At 52.0% G+C, this 27125-nt stretch overlaps 1 protein-coding gene across 1 annotated transcript; it reads left to right on the plus strand.

The window, feature by feature from the left end:
• Window positions 1–704: 704 nt before the first annotated feature.
• Window positions 705–22640, plus strand: Ehd1 (EH domain containing 1). The gene is made up of 5 exons (XM_038342050.1): window positions 705–1276; window positions 4802–4899; window positions 18617–19029; window positions 21297–21461; window positions 21824–22640. Exons 1-5 carry the CDS (start codon window positions 873–875, stop codon window positions 22346–22348), a joined length of 1605 nt encoding a protein of 534 aa, XP_038197978.1. The 5' UTR covers window positions 705–872; the 3' UTR covers window positions 22349–22640.
• The last annotated feature ends 4485 nt before the right edge of the window (window positions 22641–27125 follow it).

Here is a 27125-nt window from a genome sequence, read left to right on the forward strand (position 1 = left end):
GGGAATTTCCGATTTCACTTCCTCAAAACTCAAGTAACCAGAAAGCCTCAACTTCTTTAGCCCAAATACCGGGACGAAACCTCTTCGGTGAGACCTTGACCTCTCCCCTCCAGCTCACGTCACGTGTGTCCATTGCTGTGTCCCTCTCTCGTCTGCCTGAGTGGAGTCCCGCCGCACTCCTCCTTCCTTGCCGATTTTTCTCTTCCCGTTGTCCTCTACTCTCTCAGCTTTCCCTATTTTCGCTATCCTGTCCCCCTCTCCCCAGAGCCATTAAAAGAGTAAAGGGTGAGGCTTAGGGAAGCGGGAAAAGAGACAGCGCCCGGGCTTCCGATGCTTTTGGGGTTCCGAGCCGGTGGAAGCACTGTGGTTGGGGAGCACAGTCGACTGGCGCAGGAGGATGCTCAGGCTAATTACATCTTGGCACCAGACTCTGGCACGGCCAACTGCAGCACTTCCGCGAGCCGCCCCTCGGGGGGCGGAGCAAAACAGGTGCGGTTGCCAGGGCACCGCAGCCACGGGCTCGCGAGATTTGAAATCAGCCAATGGGAAGCAGAAGAAGACGTGGCACGCGAGTGGGGCAGGGCCTGGAGGCCTCTTTCCCCGCCCCGCCCCGCTCCGGCCGGCCCCGAGGCGGCGGCCCCGCTGTGCCGGGCTCCCGCCTATAAAGGGGCCGCTCGGCGAGGCTCGCGCGGCTGTCTGCAGAGGGCGCTCTCGTGTTCGGCGTCCGCAGACCTGCGCCTGCGCACTGTGGGCCGCGCCCCGCCCCCTGCCCCGCTGCCCTCTGCCGGCCGGCCGGCCCCTCCTCGGCCGCGAGCCCTCGTCCCGCTCAGCCGCCGCTCCGTCCCGCAGCAGCCTGCTCAGTGTCCGGCAGCATGTTCAGCTGGGTAAGCAAGGATGCCCGCCGCAAGAAGGAGCCGGAGCTCTTCCAGACGGTGGCCGAGGGGTTGCGGCTGCTGTACGCGCAGAAGCTGCTGCCGCTGGAGGAGCACTATCGCTTCCACGAGTTCCACTCGCCCGCGCTGGAGGACGCTGACTTCGACAACAAGCCCATGGTGCTCCTGGTCGGCCAGTACAGCACCGGCAAGACCACCTTCATTCGCCACCTGATCGAGCAGGACTTCCCGGGGATGCGCATCGGGCCGGAGCCCACCACCGACTCCTTCATCGCGGTCATGCACGGCCCCACCGAGGGCGTGGTGCCGGGCAACGCACTCGTCGTCGACCCGCGGCGCCCCTTCCGCAAGCTCAACGCCTTCGGCAACGCCTTCCTCAACAGGTACCTACCCCTTCTCTCCGGGCGCGAGGACCGCCATGACCCCCCGCAGCCATTGCCCCGCCGGCCTTTGTCTCCAAGAGCCCCAGCCAGACCCGAGGCGACCACTCCCAAAGACATTGACTACCCTGGAGTCGGGGGAATAGGCATCGGCCACTCTTCTGACTTCTGTCACCCCCAGAATCTTCCAGGATATCAATTTAACTCTCACTCCCCACCCACCCCCCGCAGACCCCAGAGCCAGGGGCCGCCATAGGAAGATGAGCCCTTGCTGTCCTCTTTTTCTTATTCCTCATTCCGGAGGCCCCCAGTTCATTCTCATTAATCTCCCTCCTTCTCCACTTGAGTCTGTTTTTTTAAGTGTCATGGGGAACCCCAGGACTTAAATGTTCCCTTCGCTGCTATGTCTGCTTCATATCCCCAGGGACAGTGGTTCTGTGTAGGAGGGGCAGCCCCCATTGAAGGCAGGGGATAAGGGAGTCTCAACAGCCCTCCTAAAAGTAGCACTTAAGTAAATGCTAGGCCAGCCAGGAGTCCCTGGGACGACCCTGTCTCAAAAAAACTTAATGAGTCAGTGCTGTCTCAAGAGACTTCAGGGAGCGGTAACCGTGAGACCCATGAAATGACCAGGCTCCTCCATTTCACTATAGAGTTGATAGGAGTCTCAGTGTCACCAGTTTAAGGGGTGAGGCGAGATTCAGCTCCTTAAGGTGCTATGAATGAGTCACAGTGGCCTGTCTGTCTGAGGAGCATTAACACCCAGGGTCACTTCTGTACAGGCAGCCAGGCATCCCGGCCCCCGCCTCCGGAAGGCACGACAGGACTCACAGACCCTGCCCTCTGTGCTCCCTCTTTCAAGGAGTAACTCTACGTGCCTTTCGAAGTCTGCATTCAGCCTGGGGGAACAGCCTAGGAAAGAATCTGAGTGTGCTTTCCAGGTCTCCGCCCTGTATGAACACATTCCTCTACAGACACTGTCCAGCCGTCCAGGGCGGGCCAGCTTGTTCTAGAGCAAGCTCACTGCCAGGCCTGCCTGCCTCCTGCATGGACCTGACCTTTAATGTTGTATGTGTCCCTTCTAGGCAATTTCAGCCTGTCTTGTTTTCTGGTGATGGTGTTTGTTTGTCAGGCCTGGATGAATACAGTGCTGTGGTCATCATAGCCTGGAGCATTTCCCTAAGGTTTTCTGAACTTTGCTGCACCTGTAGGTAGGCCGTTGGCTCAGACTCTGTTGAGAAGTTTGGCTGTTGCGCTTGGGAGGAGTTCATTTATGCCTTAGGTCTCCTCCTCAGGAGTGCAAGAGAGAAGCCTTTACTCCTGTGAGCCTTCACTATCCAGCCGCTGTGCCCTGTCTTCCCCTCATTGTGAGGGCAGACCTTTTGAAACAAGGAACTTGGCACCTTGGAAATGCATAGCTGAAGAGCTGGAAGGATCTCACACACCATCCACCCCCAGCTCATTAACTCATGAAGCCCAGGCCCCAATGAACTGTCAAAAGCAAGGCCATGCTGATGGCTTGTTCTTTGTGCTTAGTGCGCTCACTACTACTGTCTCCAAAAAAGGAACAACTGAGGAACCCTTGGCAAAGGCCGGGCACTTTGATAGCATGGGGTCCAGGGGATCCAAGAACTATACTTACATTTCCTTCTTGACATCACCCCAATTCCAGAGGGTCTCTAAGATGCTGGTGTAGTCCAAGACTGGAGCTGTGTCAGGATGTTCAGACCATGGTGCCTCTGGCCAGGGAGGGTACAACAAAGGGGGCTTTTCTCTGGCTGATACAGCTTTTCCTGGCACTCTCAAAGGGACCTATTGAGCCATGAACTTGACTTGCTTTCTCTTTCTCTTGAGTGCTCCGCAGAGATAGTGAGAGGAATAGATGGAAGCAGACGTGAAGGAAACCCAAGAGTGGTTTGTGATGGCTCCTCCTTGCATAACTAGACCTACCCTCTTGTCCTACGAACTGGAGTCTCCATCTTGTTGCCAAGAGAAGCATTTTTCTGCCCCCGCCTTTCTTGCTATACACTTATCAGGCCTTGCAGAGTAGCGGGTTCTCCTGGACCTGCAGATGCTCCTTTTGGGCCCTTTTGTGTGTGCTGCTTCTCAGAGCCAGCTCCACTTCCACTCCTTTTTTCCTCCATCACTCTCTCTCTCCATTGAGTCTAGGAGTTTCTTCCCAAGCAAGAAGAAACTCAGGTCTGGCCTGCAGTGGCTTACAGCAGTAGGGTCTCTGCACTTTGAGACGGTACCTTTCACTTAGTCCCTCCAGCCTGTGGGGACACTGATCATCATCGGGGTGTGGGGTCTCAGGAGACACTTGATCTGCCTGAGTGCTCCCCACTGTTGGAAGAGCAGCTTGGAGTCTGTGTCTGGCAGACAATGAATGGGTCTGGTCTAATGGATCTGTATTTTCTTTGCTGACATTAGAGAGGTTTTTAAAGGAGGCTTTTCTCTGGTAGCTCAGCCCCCGTGAAGGGTTTTCCCTCTCTGTTGTGGCTTCCTCTCTCCTGAGGCTGGTTTTGACTTTCAGAGAATGGTGTATCTGTACTCCTTCCACACCATTTGACTACTGGTGGCCCATCACAGTCCCTTCACAAGCAGCTGGCCCCAGCAGCAGTAGAAAGTGACCATCCCAGGGGCTGATGGGGATGGCTCGGCGAGCTCAGAGCTCCAGCACCCCTATAAACATTGGGTACAGGATCGTATTGCAGGCCTGCAATCCAGCCTGGGTGGATACCAAGGTGGATTTTGGGGACCCCCTGTCCAGACAGCCTAGCTGAATCTGTGAGCTACAGGCTCAGTAACAGATTCTGTCTCAGTAAGGCAGAAGATGATAAAGGAAGACACTTGAGGTCAATCTCTAGCCGTCATGTGTGTTTGCACACATGTACATACACATACACAGAAAGAGACTGTTCCTCTTTAGTGTTTGGGAATTCAGCTAAGCTGTTGGGTTTTCTTTTTGTTGTTATTTTATTTTATTTTATTTTATTTTATTTTTTGAGTCAGGGTTTCTCTGTGTAGCCCTGGCTGTCCTGAAACTCTCTTTGTAGACCAGGGTGGCCTTGAATTTACAGAGATTGCCTGCCTCTCCCTCCTGCATGCTCAGATTAACGGTGTGCGCTACCATGCCCAGCTGTGTTATTTCTTTCCACTTATTTATTCTGTGTTAGCATTGTATGTCACAGCACTGTGAAGATGAGTGGGTAGTGCAGGTCAGCCTTCTCCTTCCACTGTATTTTAGGATGGAATTGCAAAGTCTCAGTGTCACGCTTCTGTTTCCCTTCAGAACTGAAGCATGGTCTGGGCTCATACAGCTTTGCTAACAAGTCAGCAACTGAGAAGCTAAACTCGGGAACCCCGGGGGGAAGAGATGACAAGGAGGGAAGCCCTGCTGTTCTCCAGTTAGACCCTTCTGATAGCATTCTCAGTTTCTGCAGGGGGAGAGAGGCTAAAAAGCCCTCCCATGACCTGGATCAGTCAGTGTCAGCCCCACTCTGATGTCTCCCTGGTTTTACTGCCCTGCAGGTTCATGTGTGCACAACTGCCCAACCCGGTCCTGGACAGCATCAGCATCATCGACACTCCCGGGATCCTGTCTGGCGAGAAGCAGCGCATCAGCCGAGGTAACCGGCTCTGTGCTGGAGAGCCACACCCCTGCTGCCTTCCAGGTTTCTTCCAGCCCCAGGCTCTAAAAAATATATTCAGGTGACAGGCTTCTTACCTCATACCTCATCTACACATTGGTGACCTGAGGGGCCACAGCTGCCTCCTGTGCTCAGGTGACAAGAATGGCCCAGCTGAGATCACAGTCCAGTCCATGCTGGATGGCCAGGTATTTTTGAACCCTTTGAGGCTTCGGCCTTGGGCTGTGAAGCAAAATGGCAGGAAATTGCCTGATACCTGTGCCCAAGTGTCCAGCCAGCGTTGGCTGACCCCTGGCCTCCTTGCCCCTTTTGTGTAGGAGGAACACTGTGCCTCTCGGTGTCATGTCAGTTCCTAGTTAGTTCAGCCAGCTTGGCAAAAGGAGAAACTTGTGTACCGCCTGCCTGAGCGCTGGTGGAAATTTGCTTACATTTGCTTAGCCCTTGCTGCTCAGCGGCCTCCCAGGGCCAGGGCAGGGGTTTTTTCTGCTAGGTCCTGGTGCTCTGGTCAGTCTACTTGTGTCAGCTCTGGCCAGCTTTCGCCATGCTTTTTAAAATTTTTCTAGGCTTGTTTATTTTATGAAATAAAACTTTATTTCCATAAAGCATAAAGATAACAACGTTTTCCAGAGTGGTTAAAAGGGGCTGGGAGGCTGGGGGTGGGGTTCAGTTAGTAGAGTGCCTGCTTAGCATGCAGAAGCCCTAGGTTCAGTCCCCAGTACAGCACAGACAGAGCGTGGTGGCGCATGTCTGGCTTCCAGCACTTGGAGTGAAAGAGAGGCAAGAAGATCAGTAATTCATGAAGAAGGGTCCTTCTTGGCTACACAGCAAGTCTGAGGCTGTCTCAAAAACAAAAACAGACCCCCATCTCAAAGAGGGGCTGGAGCGTCGGAGAACTGTCTCACAGGCTGTATTCCAACACTGATCACAAGGCTAGGGGATCCTCCAGTCTGTCTATCACGTTGCCTTGAGGTCCTGGTTCAGGACAAGCCTGACTTTGTTTTAACCCTGGCTCTTTAGCAGAGGGCTAGGCACCAGCCATTGGGTTGGAATACCTTCCAGGAGGTGATTAAGGGCTGGCCAGAAGTAGAGTTAACCTCTACAGAGGAGGAAATACAATACCCTCACTGGAGATGTAGCTCAGGGGGAGGTCACTGGGCGAGAATGCACAGGGCCCTAGGTTCAATCCCCAGCACTGCAAAAAAAGAAAAAAAAAAAGAAATGTGTCTAAGAGCAGTGCTGGAAAAAGAGAAAGGGGGAGAAAAGAGAGGAAACAGTAAAATGGACCAGTGTTTAAAGGCCACCATGCCTGGTGACCTGAGTTTGATCCCTGGAACCCATATCATGGAAGGTATGAACCAGTTCCCACTAGTTATCCTCTGACCTGTCTATTCATGCTGTGGCGCTCTCTCTCTCTCTCTCTCTCTCTCTCTGTCTCTCTCTCACACACACACAGACACACACCCCTCTGACCTGTCTATTCATGCCGTGGCACTCAAACACACACACACACACACACACACACACACACACACACACAAAATGTAATTGAAAAGTTTGAAAGAAAGAAAAGGAAGACATACAAGAGCCTGGGTAGCAGCTCTAATCCCAGCATTCGGGAGGCCAAGGCAGGAGGTCACTTCCATTCTCAAGCTCTAACAAGCACCTGTGGTTACGTTTATTTTCATTAACTTACTTGTCTGTCCTTTGGCCCTTGCTGTGAGGTAGGGCACGTTGAAGTTAGTAGCCTGGGACCAAGCCTGTGTGTCCTTGCAGCTGTGGTGTTCCCTCCTCTTTTCTGTGGTTGTAGGGACCCCAGCGAGCATGGTGGGAGCTGTGCACAGACCACAGTGCTGTCTCTGATTGGGTTAGAAGCAGCCAGTTGAGCTGAATTTCCTTTCTTTCTTTCTTTCTTTCTTTCTTTCTTTCTTTCTCTCTCTCTCTCTCTCTCTCTCTTTCTTTCTTTCTTTCTTTCTCTTTCTTTCTTCCTTCCTCCTCTTCCTCCCTTCCTCCTCCTCCTCCTCCTCTTCCTCCTCTTCCTTCTTTTTCCTCCTCTTCTTCGTCGTCGTCTTCTTCTTCTTCTTCTTCTCCTCCTCCTCCTCCTCCTCCTCCTCCTCCCTCCTCCTTCTTCCTCCTCCGCCGTCTTCTTCGTCTTTCTTCTTCTTCTTCTTCTTCTTCTTCTTCTTCTTCTTCTTCTTCTTCTTCTTCCTCCTCCTCCTCCTCCTCCTCTTCCTCCTCCTTCTCCTCCTCCTCTTCCTCCTCCTCCTCATTTTTTTGGAGACAGGCTGACCTCCAATTCTTTATCCCTCTGTCTCAGTATCCCAGATGCCAGGATTCTAAGTGGACCTCATACCTGACACTGGTTAAGTTTTCAGCCTCACCCATTCTTATGAGAGTGACTGACTCTCTTGGAAGGTCAAGGGAACAGATTTTTGAGACCCTTGCAAAAAAGCAGGGGCCACATTTCTTCTTTGTTACTGCTTTTACTAGTCAACCTGTTTTAGGAGAACACCTTCTGAACAAGTGACACAAGCCTGTGACCCCAGCTCCTCAGAGATGAGACAAAACATACATGCTTCATGCTTCAGGCCTGCCTGGGCTACAGAGTGAGCTCAGGGCAAGTTATTGAGATCTTGTTCCAAAATAAAAAGATGGGGGGGGGGCGTTGGGGAGAAAGCTCAGTTGGGAAGGTGCCCGCCATACAAACTTGTGTCTGTGCAGCTGGTATGATTTGTGATCCCAGTACTGGAGGACAGAGACCAGCTAGTCTGTTTGAAAATGGACAAAGGAAGATGTCTGGCATTGATCTCTGACCCCCACACATGAACACCCCTGAAAATATAGCTCAGTGGTAGAGCCTTTGCCTTGCATGCATGAGGCCTCAGGTTTAATTCTCATCCTAAAGAGAAAAGAGATAAAGCTAGGTAAACAATACTCTTTTCTTTCTTTTTTGGGTGGTAGGGATGTTGAGACAGTGTCTCACTAGTAGCCCTGGCTGTCCTGGAACTTACTCTGTAGACCAGGCTGACCTTGAACTCAGATGCACCTGTGTCTACTTCTGCAGTGCTGGAATTAAAGGTATATATTCTGCAGTGCTGGAATTAAAGGTATATATTCTGCAGTGCTGGAATTAAAGGTATATATTCTGCAGTGTTGGAATTAAAGGTGTATATTCTGCAGTGCTGGAATTAAAGGTATATACCGCCATGTTTGGCATTGCACTTTCCTTGCTGGAACACCATTGCTCATGGAATTTTAGGGTGAAGTGAAGGTGGTAGGAGTCGGGGAGAGAGGATTTGGGGTTCTTGTCCTTGTAGGCTCATAAAGGGAACCCAGAAATAACTCTTTCCCCAAAGCCAGAGTAAAGCTGGAAGATCCAAGTAAGCTTCTTTTAAATAAGAGAAAAACTCCAGTAGGAGCCTGGTCCAGCCCGCACTTAGGCGGAGGTATTCGGCCATTGTTTGAGGCCCACAGGCTTATCTTTGGGCTGAGCCAGACTCCAGCAGGCTGCTGTGTGGTGAGAACACAGCTTCAGATAGGGGACAATAGCTCGCCCCCAGAGGCTTATCTTGCCAGAATGCCACTGCTGGTAAGGCGGAGGTGAGGCCTTCAGGGCTAGAGGGAGGGGTGGAATGGGAAGGGTCAGAGGTTCCTGTAGCCCGTGTAGCTCCTCAGAAGGAGCTCAAGAGGCTGCCAGCACTTACCATAGTGGTGTTGGTCTGCCCTGCTGTGTCCTCCTGCTCTCCCGGCAGACCAGCTTGGACAGAAGACGGATGTCATGCCCTGGGATCCCCAGCATGCCACTGGGGCCACAGGGACACGACTTTTCCTGTTGCTTTCCTGCTAGCAGAGCAACATGGCTGGACCTAAACTGCTTGTGTCTGGGGAAAACCACCGAAGTGATGCTTTGAGAGTGTGTTTTTTCTTTGTGTCTGTGCTGGAGACTGAATCTAGAGTCTCCAGTGTGTTGGATCAGTGCTCTTACCACTGAGCCACACCGCACCCCCTGCAGCATTTTGGTTAGGGCTAAAGAGGCTATTGGTGTACACAGACAGGACGCTGTGTAGGTGACACGGCACACTAGTTCTGTGGGCTTTCTGTGCCCTTCAGGTGGCTAATGGGTCCCTGCAACCAGTTTCTTCTGTTTGCAGAAGGCTCCCATTGAAAGTGGGTTCTGCAGTGCAATACCAAGATGGAACCAATTGTTCTAACCCTTTCCCCCTCCATAATCCTAGCAGTCCCCATTTAAATGTTACCCAGTTAAGATTTGGGGGTGAACATTTCATGGTGATGATCAAGATGATCACGTGGCCCTTTTTAGAGGTGTGGCTCCAAAGTGGTCATAGCTTATGGATGAGGGAAGCCATATCTCAGAGACCCCACCCAGCAGTGAACCGGGGAGTTGTTCCCGTGGAAAGCAGGTGTTTCCCTCAGAGCACGTGGCATGAGTGACAGGCTTTGCTGAAGTCGATAATTGTTCCTTGGAAAACACATCATCCCCTGCCTGCTCCCTTTGGGTTCATTCCTACCCTGTTGGCTAACCCCTCATAACTTTTAGCCTTTTCCCTCACGTTCCCTCATATGTGCAGGAAATTCAATCTAGAATGGTAAGTAGGGCTGGCATAAACCAAAGCGGTCAAGTTGCCCTGGCTCTGCTAGGGACCCCTGATAATTGTGGTCCTTTAGGGTCCCAGGGTCAGCTTCCTGACATTGCCTATCTGCTGCAACTTGAGAGATAACATTCTCTTGTGTCAGCAGGGTAAGGTGGCCTTTGGGAGCAGCATTTATTCCTGAGTGCCACTCGTGTGACTGATAAAGGGATTCAAAGGGCATCCAGGGCTGAGTGGGGCTGATGCCCTTGGCTTCCAGGGTCATTACCACTACATAATCACACTGTACCTAGGACTGTGAGCGTCCTGTGTCAGTCCTTGGTGGGCAGTGGCAGGGAGCATGCCAGGGCCCTGCCTGCCATTGTCACTGTATGACTGTGAGCTTTGCTGTAACTTTGGTACCTCGCTTGACCCCAGGAAAATTCTATTAGCAGAGGGAGTATGGCTTCAGCTAGGGTTAGCGAAGTACCATCCTATCTGGCCTGGCGCCTGCCCTCTTACTATCTTGTCTTATCTGTGTGCCCCTCTGTGTTATCTCTGTAGCTGTGTAGAGGAGGAAGGCACTGTTTTCTGATGAGGAACTCTGTCTGAGGAGCACTGAGAGATGAGCCTGGGGGGCGCACAACTGGCTAGTGTCTGCAGACTCAGACCTGGGAGGGGCTCTGTGCACCTGCAGAGTAGCCCAGAGAAACTGTCAGCATGGGCACCTGTGTGGGGTCAGACCCTCTGAGGCTATTGCTGGGCTGGGCTTCCTGGAATCATAGGCCACCATGGCCAGACCTTAGTCCAGGAAACATGAGGACTTTGAATAGCTATGCTGTCTTGTGTCTTCTCTCTGTGCCCTGTCTCCAGCCAGAAACCTCCTCATGCGGGGCTGGGGAGACGGCTCAGAGGTTAAGAACACTGGCGGCTCTTCCAGAGGTTCTGAGTTCAATTTCCAGTAACCACATAGTAGCTCACAACCATAATCTGGTACCCTTTTCTGACATGAGGACAGAACACTGTATAAACAAACAAACAAACAAACAAATAAATAAATAGTTAAAACAAAAACCAAAAAGCACTTCATGCTCTCCTTGGAAGAGCTCAAGGCCAATCTGACTATTCCTCTGTGTTTTCATTTGCCTTTCTACCACTGTCATGGTTCCCAGGCTCAGCCTAAGCTATTCTGTTCCTAGAGATTGGCTAGGACCTTTGGCCCAGACTCCCATCCATGCATCCTGGAGCCCAGTGACCCAGAAGTGGGGCTATGCCATGGTAGTTCTGCCCTGTTGACCATCCCCTGAGATGTTTGCCATAGACATTCTCCAGCCTGGTCTCAGGATGTTTTGTAGACTGTTTTCAGGGATTGGCCCAGAAGCCTGGGGCCAGGCTCAGTGCTGAACCCCCTCTTGGTTTCAGAGCCTACCACACAGGACGACACAGATTTAGCTCCCAGGTTAGTACTGCAGAAACCCAAGTGTCTGTAACAAGTGGACATTTAGGGTTGTTGGTAACCGTGATAGGGACTCCTGTATGCTGGGCTTTTACCTAATGCCTGACACAATTAAGTGTGCAAATGTCAGCCAGTTAATAATGAGACTGAAAAACCCCAGGGTTTCCCAGACTTTGCTGTTTTCTGAGTAATGTCTCAGAGAGGAAGCTTAGGCAATTCTGCTTCAGCTGGATTTCTCCTCAGAACTCCACAGCCCCCTGAGGACTGACTGGGCCCAAAGCCTTCAACCCCCATCCCTTCCTGTCTCCCCCACTCCAGGCAAGCATGCTGCTTTGGCCTCTCCTTCTGGTGTGGGTGCGCCGGCTCTGCCTGAGGAGGCGTCGTACCAGGCTGTGCTGGCCTTGGCACCTGTTTCCCAGCAGCGGGCTAGGGAGCAGCTGGCCCAAGTGCCTGCAAATGTTGGGTTTATATTTGGGGTACGCAGCATTCTTCACGCCTAGACGCTACCCTTGCCTACTCATCCATCAGATTTGAGTTTATGGGGCCCAGTGCAAATGCCTGAAATAAATAGGAGCAAACATTCACAGAGCGCTGGTTGTCTGCCAGGCATGCACTGCACACCCAGCCTTACCAGTGGTCTCGGAGGTGGGAACTTACTGTCATGTTACAGAGAAGGGGCTGGGGGTTCTGAGAGGGCAAGTGGCCTGCTCCAGTGGCCCACCTGCCTCCTGAGTCTAAGGGGTTCAGGGTTGAAATGTGGGTTCAACCATAGTCTGTCTGCCCTTCCTCCCATCGCTGTGCTGTCACTTATTTTCAGTTAAGATGCATTTAGAGCCACATTACATGTGTTGGATCAACCCTTTCTGCAAAGCCATACCCCCTGCTACCAGGATATAGAGCATCCCCTGAACTGGAAAACGTCCCTGTACAGTCAGTCTCTTCTGAGTTATTGTCCCAGGTAACTCAGTGGCATTTGTCTTTGAAGCTTAAGCTTGCTGCTTGCCTTTTCCAAGATCTCTCTCTCTCTTTCTCTCTTTCTCTCTCTCTCTCTCTCTCTCTCTCTCTCTCTCTCTCTCTCTCTCTCTCTCTCTCTCTTTTTCGAGACAGGGTTTCTCTGCAGCTTTTTTAGAGCCTGTCCTGGAACTAGCTCTTGTAGACCAGGCTGGCCTCAAACTCACAGAGATCCACCTGCCTCTGCCTCCCGAGTGCTGGGATTAAAGGTGTGTGCCACCACTGCCCGGCCCAAAATGTCTCTTAAGTGGAATCAGGCAGAGTGGTCATTTTCTGTGATGGAACCTGGCCCTTTTGAGATTTATCCATGTGTTTGAGAAGGTCAAGGGTTTGTGCTGTTAAAACATTACTGTTTCTAGAGATGGAATCATCCTAGAGCCTCATGTTCCCAGCCCTTGGGCTGCTCCTTGCTGTAGAGGGGTGGTGGCACCCCTCTTTATCACTGTTCTTTCACTCTAGAGGAGGTCTGGGCCACCCGGCTTTGAGGCAGAGTTGAATTAAGATACCAGAAACATCTGTGTACAGGACTTGACGTGGACCTGAGCTTTTGTTTCCCTGTGGCAAATGCCTAGGGGTGGAGTCCCCTTGCTTAACCTCTGTGCTATTTGGAGTGGTCCTTCCTTAAGAAGTTGAGCATGAGGAGGAGTCATCTTTGTGCCACTAGTCCCCCAGCCCTGGGCTCCTGTCTCCAGGGTCAGTACAGCTGGAAACTGTGAGGTAGCTCTGTGGTGAGAAATCATGAGGCCCATGCAGCTTGAATGACAGGAAGTAAGAGTGTATGGAGACAAACACCCCATTGTTTTATGTTCCGCAAGTTTTTGGAATGTGTGAAACAACTTTCCCTGGCTGTGGAACTACCTGTGTTTGGGAGTGCTGCTGCAGGGTGGGGTGCTCCATCACAGCCTGGGTCCCCACCTCTGACCCTCTTGTCAGGAAGGTCAGCTGACTTGTAGATGGGCCAGCAGCACCTGGGGCGACCTGGGCTCCCTGCACACAGTGGGCCTACGGAGGCGTTGGGAGCAGCACTTTTGCTGGCCTTGGGGTCACCCTCAGCAGCCCCAATACTTACTCCAGGTCAGCTCTGCTCCACTCTATTCCCTCTGCTTCCTCAGAATTACTTTGTATGCATATTTGTGCATGCCTGTCTGCTCTTGAAGGCCAGAAGAAGCTGATGAATCTGTGCTGGGAATTGAATCTTGGAAGAACAACTAGACTTCTCTCTAGCCCTGGGTTTTAATTTTTTTTAAAGATTTATTTATTGTGTATACAGTGTTCTATATGCCTGCAGGCTGGAAGAGGGCACCAGATCTCATCTTGGTGGTTGTGAGCTACCATGTGGTTGCTGGGAGTTGAACTCAGTACCTTTGGAAGAGCAGCCAGTGCTCTTAACCTCTGAGCCAACTCTCCAGCCTCCCCTGGGTCTTAATTTTTTGAGACACCCCTAGATGGCATCAAACTTGCCATGTTCCTACTCAGCCTCTTGAGTGCTAGGATTGTATAATGTGGACCACCATGCCTGTCTTATCTTGTGTTTGTTTGTTTGTTTGCCTGCATGTATGTCTGTGTGAGGGCGTCAGATCCCCTGGATCTGGAGTTATAGTCAGTTGTTAGCTGCCATGTGAATGCTGGGACTTGAACCCGGGTCCTCTGGAAAAACAATCAGTATAATCTTTAACCACTGAACCATCTCTCCAGCCCTTGTTTTTGTTTTTAAAGGAAAAATGTCAGCCAGGTGTGGTGCCCAGGCCCTTAATCCAACACTCAGGAGGCAGAGGCAGGAGGATCTCTGTTCGAGACCAGTCTGGTTTACATTGTGAATTCTAGGGCAACTACATAGTAAGACCCTGTCTTAAAAAAACAAAAACACAAAAAGAATATAACATAGCCTGAGATATATCATTTCCCCAAGGATGACCTTGAATGTCTAATTCTCCTGCCTCTACCTTCCAAGTGCTGGGATTATAGGCATGCATTATCACACCTGAATTTCCTTTATTTTTATCTTTTGGTTTTTCGAGATAGGGTTTCTCTTTGGAGCACATCCTGAAACTCACTTTTTCTTTTTTTTTTATTTTATTTATTATGTATACATTATTCTGTCTGTGTGTATGACCACAGGTCTGAAGAGGGCACCAGACCTCATTACAGATGGTTGTAAGCCACCATGTGGTTGCTGGGAATTGAACTCAGGACCTTTGGAAGAGCAGGTAATGCTCTTAACCTCTGAGCCATCTCTCCAGCCCCCCTGAAACTCACTTTATAGACCAGGCTGGCCTTGAACTCCCGGAGATCCACCTGCCTCTGCCTCCCAAGTGCTGAGATTAAAGATCCCAAGTGCTGGGATTAAAGGCTTGCGCCACCACCACTGCCAGGCAATTTCCTTTGTTTTTTGACTCTTGTAAAATTTACCTAATATATGTAAGGTGTACTGTTTTATACATTCTTAAGGTACAGTTGAGTGTGGTTTGTTTCTTCACATTGCTGTGCAGCTGTCACCCTATCTACCTTAGAACTCTTTGTTTTCCCAAAGACTTCTCAGTAAACACTAATAGCCTGCTCTCCATCCCAGCACAGGTTCCACCGTCCTCTCTGAGGGGTCCATGGTTGTTGGGGCTTGTCCTCTTAGGCTGGTTTATTTCATTTATTGACATGGCTACTTGTCCCTTATCTGAAGTGGCTCTGGTTTCCACTGAAGCTCGTCTCCCTGCTTATCTGTCTAGCTCATTCTCTCTGACTGTAGCTCTGAGTCTCTGGTGGAAACTGTGTCCACTCTCTCCAGCCAGCCAGTGCAGCGTATCACTGTAGGGCATTTTTTAAAATTATTTTTTATTTTTATTTAATTTGGTTTTTCGAAATAGGGTTTCTCTGTATATTTTTGGGTGTCCTTGAACTCAGAGATCCGCCTGCCTCTGCCTCCCTGAGTGTTGGGATTAAAGGTGTGCTCAACCACCACCCAATTCCTGTAGGATCTTCTTTTCCTCTTAGTGGCACACAGCGCCCTTTATGCTGTGGGCTTGCTGCTGTGTGTGTGGAGGGACATGCGACCCTACCTAGTATATCTAAAGAGTCTGAGGCCTATTGCTTTGCCAGCCCTTGTCACCTGCCTGAGCTACATGCCAGGCAGTGTGCTGTGAGGCCTGGGCACTGTTGATTATAAAAACTCCATACTGCCACTGCACTGTGGTCTCCAGTGCCCCTGGAAACTGGTGTCTCCTCTCTAAGGGTTCGAGAAGGCCAGAGCAGCCTGCACTGGCACAGTCATCTGCCTGTGACCCGTGACTGCTGCCCTTTAGGTCTGCTCACCCGTAGTGTCTCCTCCCACCAGAAGTGGTTTTCCACAGTGAACAGGAAATCAATCATAACCCTCAGGGGGTTGAGGCAGGAGAATTGTTACTAGTTTGAGGCCATTCTGTTTTAAAACTCCAAAAATAATTAAATAAATGAAAAATTCCCTTTACCTGGAAAAAAAGGAAGAAAGGAAAAAGACTTAAATGGCACTGGACATGGTGACTCATGCTCTTAATTCCTGTACTTGAGAGTCAGAGGCAGGTGGATCTCTGAATTTGAAGACTAGCCTGGTCTTATAGTGAGTTCCAGGCCAACCAGGGCTACATAGTGAGACCCTGTCCTCCTGGAAAATAAAGAAAAAAAGCCAAAAAAACAACCAACTTGAAGTGATAGCCAAGCAAGAGGAGCAGGCAAAGAGGCTCTTCCCATTTCTCCCATTTCTAGGTTCCCTTTCCCCACCAAGAGGGAAAGGGATTGAGGCCATACTGGGTAGGGCTTGGGAAGGTGACCTCAGCGTCCCTGCTGTGATTCTGGCTGCCTTGCCAAAGCCAATAGGACCAGTGGTGCTTGGCCCAGAGTGCCCCTGTTCCCAGGAACTGGGATTTGGCCTCGCTGCTGCCCCAACTGTGTGAATTAACTTCAATTTTAGATGAGGCCCAGTGAGTGAGTGGGAAGGAGCAGAGGCCTGACTTTGTCACAGGGGAGTCAGAGTTCCAGAGTCAGCGTGTCTTCAGCGCTGTGCTATGTTCCTAGAACTCACACAGGCCCCGGGGCTCAGCTGGGTACAGCCCAGAGAGCCCTGGGCAATAGCCACCTCTCCTGGCCTCTGCTTCCCCACTGTTCTGCTGCTCTAGACCTTCCCTTCCGGCTTTCTGCTGACAGTTCACTCCTTAGGTGTCCCCTCCCTGCTCTGAGAGCCAGCTGCAGGGAGCAAGGGTGCCCTGGGCTTTGTACTTTGGAACTGACCGTCTGTACTAGTAGCTGACCGCTGACATGAAGTGACCTGGTACTTGCTGTACACAGAAACCTGAAACTGACACCCGACCAGCCACCCTTCCCGCCCAGACTGCAGCTCAGGGTACCTCCACCTGTGAGGTCCGAGCTGCTGACCAGTCTGCTCCAAATCCCTGTGTGCTGGGCTTGTGGAGGTCAGAAGACAGCCTTGTAGAGAAGTTTCTCTCTGCTGTCATCTTAGTCCCAGGGGTCCCATGGCAGGTGCCTTTTGGCCAAGCCGTCTCATTGGGCTGGTTTAGTTTTTGTTAGTTGTTTTCTGGCATTGCCTGGAGTTGAACCCAGAGCCATCCTCATACTATGCTGCCAGTTTCAAAGCCTGTGTTCTTTCTGGATAGCCCATTGTGGGAGGGACTCGCTGGCCCCGAAGGGACTGGTGGCAGAGTGCTAATTTGATTTCTCCGAGCTTTGTTTCTGCTTGGCCTGTCTAGCCTAGCACCTCCAAAATGCCATCACCCCAGAGCCCAGGAGCTTTGCACACAGGATGGGGAGCAGAGCCCCATGGTCTCTCCCTAGCTGTATGGTGCAGTGTCAACAGGCCTTTGTGACTGGGACAGTGGGGTGTTGTGTGCCAGTGTCTGCAGTCCTTGACACAGCCCTTCTCCTGTCGTCTTCATGCCTTCTACATCTGGGGGCCGGGCCGCACGTCAGCCCTCCCACGGTGTGGCTGCTGGAGTGGTTTCCCAGAGAGCCTGCCCGAGCCAGGCAGGCAGTATCCTCTTCTGTCATGAGGGGCTTCTCTGGCTTATCTTTCAGGCTCTTGGCAATACTTAGTGGTTCTTAGAGGGCTGGCCTACATCTGGGGTGACCTGAAAACCTGTGGGTATTAGGCGAGTGACAGACTGAACCCAGGGCCAAGGAGAGTGTGCAGGGTCCGCTGGAGAGGTCAGGCTGTGCCGTAGGCTCTAAGGTGTTGTTTCCAGTCTTCCCAGCTCTACTTTAGTGTCCATGAAAGCTGAGGAGTCCTCACTTCCGGGAGCAGCAGAGTGACATTTGAAGGAGCATAGTTGTCAGGCAGGATGGATGCTGAGTCCAGAAGCCACCGGCCTAAGTGACAGCCTCGGGCCAGGTCAGACAGTGATGTCCAGACCTCTAACCCCTACATCTGCATCCCAGTCCGCAGAAGGAAACCACAGGAGGCTCATACACAGTCTCATAGTCATTCTTCTTCATTTTTAAATTTCATTTGTTTGTGTGTCACGAACACATGGCACAGTGCAGTTGTGGAGGCGGAGAGGACGGCTCTCGGAGCTGTTGCTCTTCCTCAATCTGTGGGCCCAGGGGTCACGTCAGCAGGCTTGCACGCCCAGTGCCTTACACTCAACCATCTTTTTGGCTCCGGGTCATACTTTTTTGTTGTTTTGTTTTGTTTGAAACAGTTGCATATCTCCCAGGCTGACCTTAAATTGGTTCTGTAGCTAAGGGTCGTGACCTTGCTCTTTCTGCTTCTGTCTTCTCGGATTGCCAGCACTAACCACCATGCCGGGCTAATAGTGCTGTTATTAAGGGGAATTCCAGTCATGTCTCGGTCATAGATGACTTGGGTCACTCCCCCACCCCCCAGCTCACAGAGATCCATCTGCCTCTGCCATAGTGCTGGGATTAAAGGTATGCAGCACCACCACCCGGCTTCAGGACACTTTAATTGGGGTGGGAAACAGCATAGAGTAGGATATAGGCCAAGTCTGCCCAGGTCAGCAACTTGGTTTAGAGAAGCATTTAAGACCTACAGAAAAAGGAAGTGGTCTGTGGTACTTTTGAGGGCTTGTTGGAAACAGAGGTCAGTAGACCTTCTGGGAGGGTTGGGAGTTGGTATTGTCAGCTATGTAGACCTTTCGGTTTCTGTTACAACAATTGAACTGAGTTATTACAGACAAAAGTTGGCATAGACATGTAAATGAGTGCATTTGTTTCTATAAAACTTTATTCATACAAGCAAGTGATGGGCCAGTTTGGACCCTGAGCTTGCCAGTCCCCATGTAAAAAATGAGTGTGGCTTGCACAAGAATCTGGTGTTTAGACACTGGATAGATGGCAGCTGCAGATGCGGGTGTCACTGCTGTTCAAGGTGCACAGCTGACGAGTCTTTCTCTGCGTGTGTTTCTGTGCTGAGCTGTCACATGAGCTTAGTGGCCTGCTTTGCCTGAGCATCTGTGTATGTCATATGGGCAAAAATACCCTTTGAGGCAGAGATCAATGAGTCTGCCTTTGGGCTGCTGTGCTGTTCAGATCAGAGCAATTTAGGAATTTACAAAATAACCTAGAAATTTCAGGCCACCTTAGTGCTCAGAAAGGCTAGGGAAGCCTGGACCTTGAGGCCATGCTCAGTCCTCTCCTCCCTCAGGTTATGACTTTGCTGCTGTCCTCGAGTGGTTTGCTGAGCGCGTGGACCGCATCATCCTACTTTTTGACGCCCACAAGCTGGACATCTCAGACGAGTTCTCAGAAGTTATCAAGGCCCTCAAAAATCACGAGGACAAGATCCGTGTGGTGCTGAACAAGGCGGACCAGATTGAGACCCAGCAGCTGATGAGAGTGTATGGAGCTCTCATGTGGTCGCTGGGGAAGATCATCAACACCCCCGAGGTGGTCCGGGTCTACATTGGCTCCTTCTGGTCACACCCATTGCTTATCCCTGACAACCGGAAGCTCTTCGAGGCAGAGGAGCAGGACCTCTTCAAAGACATCCAGTCTCTACCCAGAAATGCTGCCCTTAGGAAGCTCAATGACCTGATCAAGCGGGCCAGGCTGGCCAAGGTAGACCCTGTGGCTGGGTGAGGGGATTGGCTGCTACCAGATAGGCCCAGGGGCTCTGGGACTGGCACTTGGGGCCCAGTTTAGCAAACATGGATCACATTCCCTGTGTGTGGAAAGTAGTGTCCTACTGCTGTGCGGCCTACTCTTGCCTAAGGCCTGTAACCTGTGTCACCTCAGCCTTTCTTTCTGAGGCGTATGCCCCACCCAGATCAGAAATGCAAACAACAAGCATTCGCAGTAGAAATGTCAAATAGGAAGTTACTACAGAAGAAAGGAGGCCACGGGAAGTGGGATGCACTGGCCGTGGACTCCAGCAAACCCCTGGGGGTTGGTTGCGCACTAGTGTGCCAGCTCGGCATTGGACAGTGGGGACTTCGTGGAGAGCAGTGCACTTCTGAAGGGAAAGCTTGGTTATCTGGTGACGCTGGGGAGGTAAAGGGTTCTGTGGAGTGGAGGACTGGGGAGCCATCTGGTAGGATAAAGGGACTTAGGAGGACTCCGTGGGACGGCTGTGTAAGCTAGAAGTAACTAGAAAAAAGATGGATGCCAATCTGGGTCCCAGACTGTGCTGGATGCTACAGTCCAGTCACTTGGTGGGAATGCGGGCCACACCCAGGCTCAGCAGGAGCTTCCGAGGTGTTTGAGGCCTTAGAAGTCTCTGCCTCGTGAGTTGCCTAAATAAGTCACTGGGAAGGGCTGTTCAGGTGAGTCCTTTGAACAGGAAGACTTGATGTGGAATGGATGGGAGGATAGCAACTCTATCCAGACAGCGGGATTCCTGTTGTCCCTTTCAGACTCTCAGCACACAGTTCAGTTTTTCAGAAATGGACTCTAAGCAGATGCTGTGAAGAACCCATTATCAGGCTAGTCTGGAGGCCGAGGCAGGAGGATAGCCTGAATAATACAACAAGACACTGTCTCAAACGCAAAAGTAGGTTCTTGCCTACCCCTCCCTTGAAAGGAGTTGCCTCTCGGCTCAAGAGACCAGTTCTGTGAGGCACCCAGTCTCCAGTGAGACATCTCGCAGGGTAGGGTGTTTACAACTGACCAGGGTCCATGGAGAAGGAGAGGCAGGCACCAAGTGCCTATGGCCATGGACACAGCCACCCCAGGGCCTGAGAAGTGATTCTCAGCCAGCTCTGTCAGTTGCTGTTTGCTGCTGAGACTGGTGTCTGCACCCTAGAAACCAGGCACTCACTCTACTTCAGGGCCAGTCATGAAATATTTGGGGGGTTCTGGCTAGGGCAATCAGAACTGACACTTTATCCTTCACTACTGTCAAGTGTCCGCCATTGTCACTCAAGTCCCCTGACTGGCAAAGTGGCAGGCATTTCCCATCCTCTCTACAGGAGGGTACAGAGGTGGTTCCACCCCCACCTCCCACCCCTGGAACTCTAGATGTTTAGGTGTGTAGGAGCTCCTCATGAGCTGAGCAGGTCTGAGAAAGGAACTCATGCGAACACCTCTGGCTGCCTAGGGTCCTAAAGGAGCTGCCTGGCAGTGCACAACTCCCTGGACTGCAGTCAGCACAGCTGGAAATCCTATCTCCAGTGCTGCTCCACACAGCTCTGTCCTGCGGCTTGCTTTCCCTCGAGTGACAGCGACATCTTGGCTTGTGCAGGCAGACCTGTGACTGACTTTGCGTGACCTACCTACCCCCTGCTTTCCTGGGAAGGCCCAGACACCAGCCCCAGGATCCAGGAAGGGCTACGCATCTTGGATGGTTTGGGGCCAGGCTGTCCCCTGTGCTGCATAGGGAGCAGTGGATGTGCTGGGGGAGCTGAGGAAAGCTTTCATGGAATTTTCTAGTCCTGGGTCATCCAGACCTGTTCTGGTGACATGTGGCTTATTGCTCAAGTGGATTCAGCTTGGGAATCCTGAGCACTGTGTAGATGTGTGGCGGACAGCGGCTCCCACACAGCTCTCTGGGGCTCTGCAGCATGTTGTATTATTGGGAGGGCAGCACAGGGAGAAAAACAGGCAGAACTGAATTGTAGTTTCTGTAAGATCATCATCATCTGTCCTCTGTTCGGAGTGCCCTTTCCTTGCTTTCATTCCCGTGGCAGTGAGCTGTCATGGTCCTTGTCAAAATCGTGTGTCATTCCTGGGCCTTTGGGTTCTTTTGATGGTGGCTTCAACTTTCAGCTTGACTTTGATCTTTCTGCTTTCCTCTACCCAAGGAGTGAACCTCAGGCACTAGAGGCCTCGATGACACAGGGCAGTATGCCAAGCAAGTCCCTGATGCCCCCTGCTTCCTATCCCCTCAGGTCCATGCCTACATCATCAGCTCCCTCAAGAAGGAGATGCCCAATGTCTTTGGGAAAGAGAGCAAGAAGAAAGAGCTGGTGAATAACCTGGGAGAAATCTACCAGAAAATCGAGCGGGAACACCAGATCTCCCCTGGCGACTTCCCGAGCCTGCGCAAGATGCAGGTACAGTCCCCAGGCCAGCCTGGACCATTCTGAGTGCTCTGTGTGGGGCTGGGCGGTGGTTCTGGAGGGAACCACAAAAGGAAGCAGCTGGGTTAGTCACCAGTTCCCCACCCGAGTCAGAGTTGACCTAGGTCGAGACACTGACACTGAAGAGGGGAATGTGGTGACTCAGCGTGGGGGTGCGGCATGGCTGTCGGGGAATCTTCACTGTGTGGAGCCCAGGCCTGCAACACTAGCTTAGTTGCCTGAGCCAGTAAGTGGATCCCCACTCTCCTTGCTTAGGTAGCCTGGCTCAGTCCACTGGGCCTGGAGTCTGGGAGGCTGTCCCGTCCAAGCTTTCCTTTCTCCTTCTCCACTCACAGGAACTCCTGCAGACTCAGGACTTCAGCAAGTTCCAGGCCTTGAAGCCCAAGCTGCTAGATACAGTGGATGATATGCTGGCCAACGACATAGCCCGGCTGATGGTGATGGTGCGCCAGGAGGAATCCCTGATGCCCTCACAGGCTGTGAAGGGCGGGGCTTTTGATGGCACCATGAATGGGCCCTTTGGGCATGGCTACGGAGAGGGGGCTGGCGAGGGCATCGATGATGTTGAGTGGGTGGTTGGCAAGGACAAACCCACCTACGACGAGATCTTCTATACGCTGTCTCCTGTCAACGGCAAGATCACTGGCGCCAACGCCAAGAAGGAGATGGTGAAGTCCAAGCTGCCGAACACCGTGCTGGGGAAGATCTGGAAGCTGGCTGACGTGGACAAGGACGGCCTGCTGGATGATGAGGAGTTTGCCCTGGCCAACCACCTTATCAAGGTCAAGTTAGAGGGCCACGAGCTACCCGCTGACCTTCCTCCACATCTCATCCCACCCTCCAAACGGAGGCATGAGTGACAGCTGTGCCTGACACACGCCCCCAAGCCCCAGGGCGCTGGCACTTTCTACCTGCCGGTGCCTAACCCACCCATGTGGGCCTGGGCCTGAGCCTGGAGGGGCAGAGATTTGGGGAGGGAAAGGGTCACCATCTTTCAAGGTCCATAAAGACTGAGCGGCGTTTCCTCAGCTCTTGAATAGGAAAACCACCATCTTTCTTTTAAAGCTGTCAGGGTTCAGCCGGGAAGCATGGGTGATGCTTGGATGTGAAGAGTGGATTTTGTGCACAAGAACCATGGATATTTTTAATATATAATGTTAGAGGCAGCCTTCTTTCTTGCCTCCTCCTCTGTCTGGCAGCCCCACCACACTCAGCCTTTACTTTTGCCCTGCCCTGACCAGGCAGCCACAGTGACTGGGGACCCACCCCTCACAGCCCACCCTGGCACACCCGTGTGTAGACAGGAGCCCCCCAGTTTGTTTTCAACCTGAGGTTTATTCATGGGCAGTGACTTGCTTCCTGCTAGCACTCGGGGAAGCTGCTCCATGTCTCTGCTATGGTGTGCTGTTGCTTCCACACCCGTTTCTGACATCCCAGCCAGCACAGCAGCCACAGGTTAAGACCCTGCCACTGTTAACTTTTGTGGGGACAGGAGGAGTGAGAGACAGTGTCCTCCAGGAAAATACATAAGCTAGGTATCGTTCTGTAAGCGACTCTTTATACTTGACCAGGTTTCCAGTAACTCCACGACACTTGTTCAAAGCTGTGATCTTTGTCTTCCCTTTCCTGTACCCCAACATCCATCAGTTCCAGCACAGAGCAGACCCCTTGGCCTTGGCTTTGCGGTCTAGCTGAGGGAAGGTCATCCTAGTCCTGCTCTTGAGTGCTCTGAAATGTCCTCACTTCAAGTCAGTCTTCACGGCAGCTTCCTGGAGCCCCTGGCTGCCTGGGGCGGGCAGTGGGCCCTGTGACCTGGGGTGGTCTGGTGCTGGTAAGAGGAAGCCTGTGGCTCTGGCCTGGGTGTAGTGGCCGAGCAGCAGGACTGGGGAAAACCCAACCCCTTCCCTCTCGTTTCCTTCCTCCCCTCCTCCCCTGCTGAGCCAAGGAGGTCTGGGTGTCCTGAGATCCCCAGAAGCCAGAGCTAGCAAATGACCACTTTAACCACCCCACTGCAGCCTCTGGGCACACCCTATGGCCAGTGGTTGGCTTTCTATTGAGGTGGGTGGGGCGGCTGCAGCCTGCTCACCCCGCACTGCAGGTGGGCTTCAGGGAGCTGCCTACCACCCCCCAGCACTGCTCTGGGCCTTGTTGATGCTGAGCTCCAGCCTGTTAGCTCCCTGCCTCAGCCTCTCTCCCTGGCCGCTGGCTGAGAGTTAGGTGAGATGGCCTCACAGGTTCATTAAAGTCCAGCGGGCTCAGTCCTTACCTGTGTGTGTGTGTGGGGGGGGTTGCCTGGGCGAAGACTTTGTTCCTTGTATTAAAGAAAGTTTAATTGTGCCAAAGCTTCTCATGCTCCATGGTCTTTTCCTGGCCACGGAGGCGCCCCCGGAAGCCTTTGCAAGAAGCCCGTGACCACCCACCCACCTGTGCAGTGTTGAAACTGACAAGACTCTCTGGAAGCTGAACTTGATGGTGCCCACCCATAGTCCCAGAATTTGGGATTTGGAGGGAGGGCCAAGAGTTCAAACACCAGCAGAGATTGACAGCAGAATTACTGGAGACCCACTGACCACCACCTTGTAGCTACAGACTGGTGAATGGGGTCATCTGTAGTGTGCTTGGGATTTTGGGAGGGGTCTTTCAAACAAAGACTTGCCCCAAGGCAGGTTTGGAGACAGTGGCAGCCTACTCTGAAGACACAAAGCAGACCAAATTCACAGTTCTGGGTGGGGTTGGTTAGAGCCAGCTGATTTCACAGATAGGATGACAAATTGGGAGTGACATGTCCGGAAGGGTGCAGATGGGAAGTAGGGCTGGGGAGAGACTGCTCCAGGCCGTTGGGTCAGCAGTTGGGACAAACAGGTGTTTATCTCTGATGCAGAGCTGCCTCCAGGGTTCTGCTGTGGCCAAGGGAGGCGCCACAGACTTGACACTCAGTGTGGTCCTACCTTGTGCTAGGTTTGCTACTTCATACAGTAAGGGCCCAGAACAGGGCAACACATGTAGCAATGGTAGCCAAAAGGATTCAAACTCAAGCCTACCAACTCTGGTCCTGTTCTTGAGGAGGTTCTCATGGAAACACTTTTTAAAGCACACTTTGTGCATCCCCAGCCCACCTCACCCTTAATTGCCACTATTCTCAGGCTCAAAAAGAGTCAAAGCTGTCACTCCGCCTGAGGTTTTAGAAGCCTGGGACCATTGGTCAGCTTTGCAGAGATAGATGTCCTGTGCTTGCTCAAGTTTTCAGCACCAAAGAAAACTGGCGCAAGGCCTTTACCCTGCCTGGGGGCCTAGTGGTATTCTGTCCACTCAGGCCCATCCCTCTGAGGGATTTCCCCAGAGGATACCCACATGGTGCCCAGTGAACTAGAAGGTTGAGGCAGAACAAAGGCAGGCATCACCTGCTGCCCATGAACTTGAGAGCAGGTTTGGCTTCCACAACTCTGGGCCATGTGGGGAATGAAGGAGAGATGTCCACCTGGAGGGCTGGCCCTTGCGCCCTTGCCTCCTTTCTAGTTTCCTAGAAGCTAAGCTCTATCAGGAAGCAAATTCTCTCCACCCTGCTCCCAAGCCCTAGGATAAGAGGCCTTCAGGACAGTCTGTCATCCTAACCCACAGCACCACACAAATCTGAGACCTAAGAGGTGCAGGGCCCACTTCTGTGCGGCACATGCCAGTGCTTGAGTGTGCTGCTGAGGTCTCTTGCAGGATCCTTCCTACTTGGTCAAAGGGCTTGCCCAAGGCCAGTGGGCCGGTAAGAGGACAATGGGCAAGGGGGGTGGAGAGAGGATTCAGCAATTTAGAGCACTGGCTGCTCTTCCAGAGGCTCCAGATCTGACACTCGTGTGGCAGCTCACAACTCTAGCTCCAGTTCCTGCAGATCTAACACTGTCTTCAGGCTTCCAAGGACACTGCTCAAATCGGTACATAGACATGGATGCAAAACACCCATACACCTAAAATAATAAAAGGACAACCAACCACCATTCCTGTCCTCTGCTTTCAAAATCAAAGCTTCAATGCTTGGGTTGGGTTAATGGCAAGTACAAAGACCTGAGTTCAATAACCAGGACCCTCATAAAACCAGTGTGGTGGTGATGCTCAGAACCCCTGTACGAGGGAGACAGGCAGACCGCTGGGATGTCCAGCCAGCCAAGCCCATGAGAGACCCTGTCTGAAAACGTAAGGTGAATGGTATTGAGGAAGGACACAGGCATGTATGTGCACATGCACCTATACATACAAATAATCTGCCCAATACATGCTTTAAAGTTTGTATGCATAGCACTCATGAGACACTGGGTTTAATCCCCCAGCACTGCAGTAAATGAATCAGTTGTCAGCAATCGGCATTCGAACAGCAGTCTTGATCAAACAGCTGCCTGTCTAAACTCCAGCTCTGCTCCTTGCTGGAGCTGAGCCTGACTTGTGCCTTGGAAGCCTATTTGGACTCCAAAGAGACCTGTGCTCAGCCTCCTTCCCTGAGCATCTTGGGTAGGGCTATTCAGGAGGGTGGGGAATGTGGGGAGCATGGTACCCCACCCAACACTCAGAATAAAACAGGGAGACCCACCCTTCCCTGAAGCAGCTCAGACAGGGTGGTGCCCATGAGCTGCAGGGATGCAAGGTAAGGGGGCTCAGGCCTGGCTTCCTGTGCACCCAGAGAGACTGGTAATTGCAAAACCACATGGGCTGCTGCTGAGCAGAGCGTGGGAGCCCCTGTGGTGAGCTGGAGCAGCACAGGGGAGGATTTGGGAAGAAATCCCTGGATGATGAAACCACCATCTGTCCACCCATTTGGAACATTGGATATTACGCAGGAAATAACCACAGTGTGACAGGCAGGAAAGCGGTGTAGGAGCTGACGGGTTAAAATCTGAGGGTTCTCCACTGGCCAACAGAAACCTTCAAACAATCCCTCAACAGCAGAGGGTGGGGATATTGACTTCCTTGCACCATAGCTATTCCTAGACAGAAATGTTAGGTCAACAGGAGCCCCAGTCCACCCCATTTTCCTTTGTACGCAAGCAGGTGGCTCTTCACTTATACACAAAAAGTGTTCAGAGAGAGGGTAAGGACGCACCCAAGGTGCTATCCCTGAGCCACAACAAGCAGATCTGTGCGACCTCCAGCCTCTTGTTCCCAGCTCTGGGGTAGAGAGGGGTAGGCAGCCATTCTTGGAATGCAGAAGCCGAGCTTTTGGGCCACTTCTGGAACCAGGGCTGGGAGACGCAGTCACTCCCATGGGCTGAGTGTGTGTTTTAGAAGGGGGGACTGCACGCCTGAGTTCAGGAAGCCCGAAATGTGGTCACAAAAATCACGTGCACTCTTCCGAATCTGGTTCTTTCCAGACTCAGAGGGTATCAGAAACACCTAGGCTTCCTGCTCCGAGTACCTTCCCCTTCTGGGTCTCTCCCAGGAAGTTTCTCTGGGCCTGGAGCTCTATGTTGACAACTTATAACTTCCTCTTCTTTCTCTCTCTCTTTTTTTTTGGGGGGGGGTGTTTCGAGACATGGTTTCTCTGTAGCTTTGGAGTCTGTCCTGGAAGTCACTCTGTAGACCAAACTGGCCTTAAACTCACAAACTCAGAGATCCACTCTGCCTCCTGAGTGCTGGGATTAAAGGCGTGCACCCCCA

The sequence above is a fragment of the Arvicola amphibius genome, chromosome 1 (assembly GCF_903992535.2).
Source record: "Arvicola amphibius chromosome 1, mArvAmp1.2, whole genome shotgun sequence".
NCBI classification, from domain to species: Eukaryota; Metazoa; Chordata; class Mammalia; order Rodentia; family Cricetidae; genus Arvicola; species Arvicola amphibius.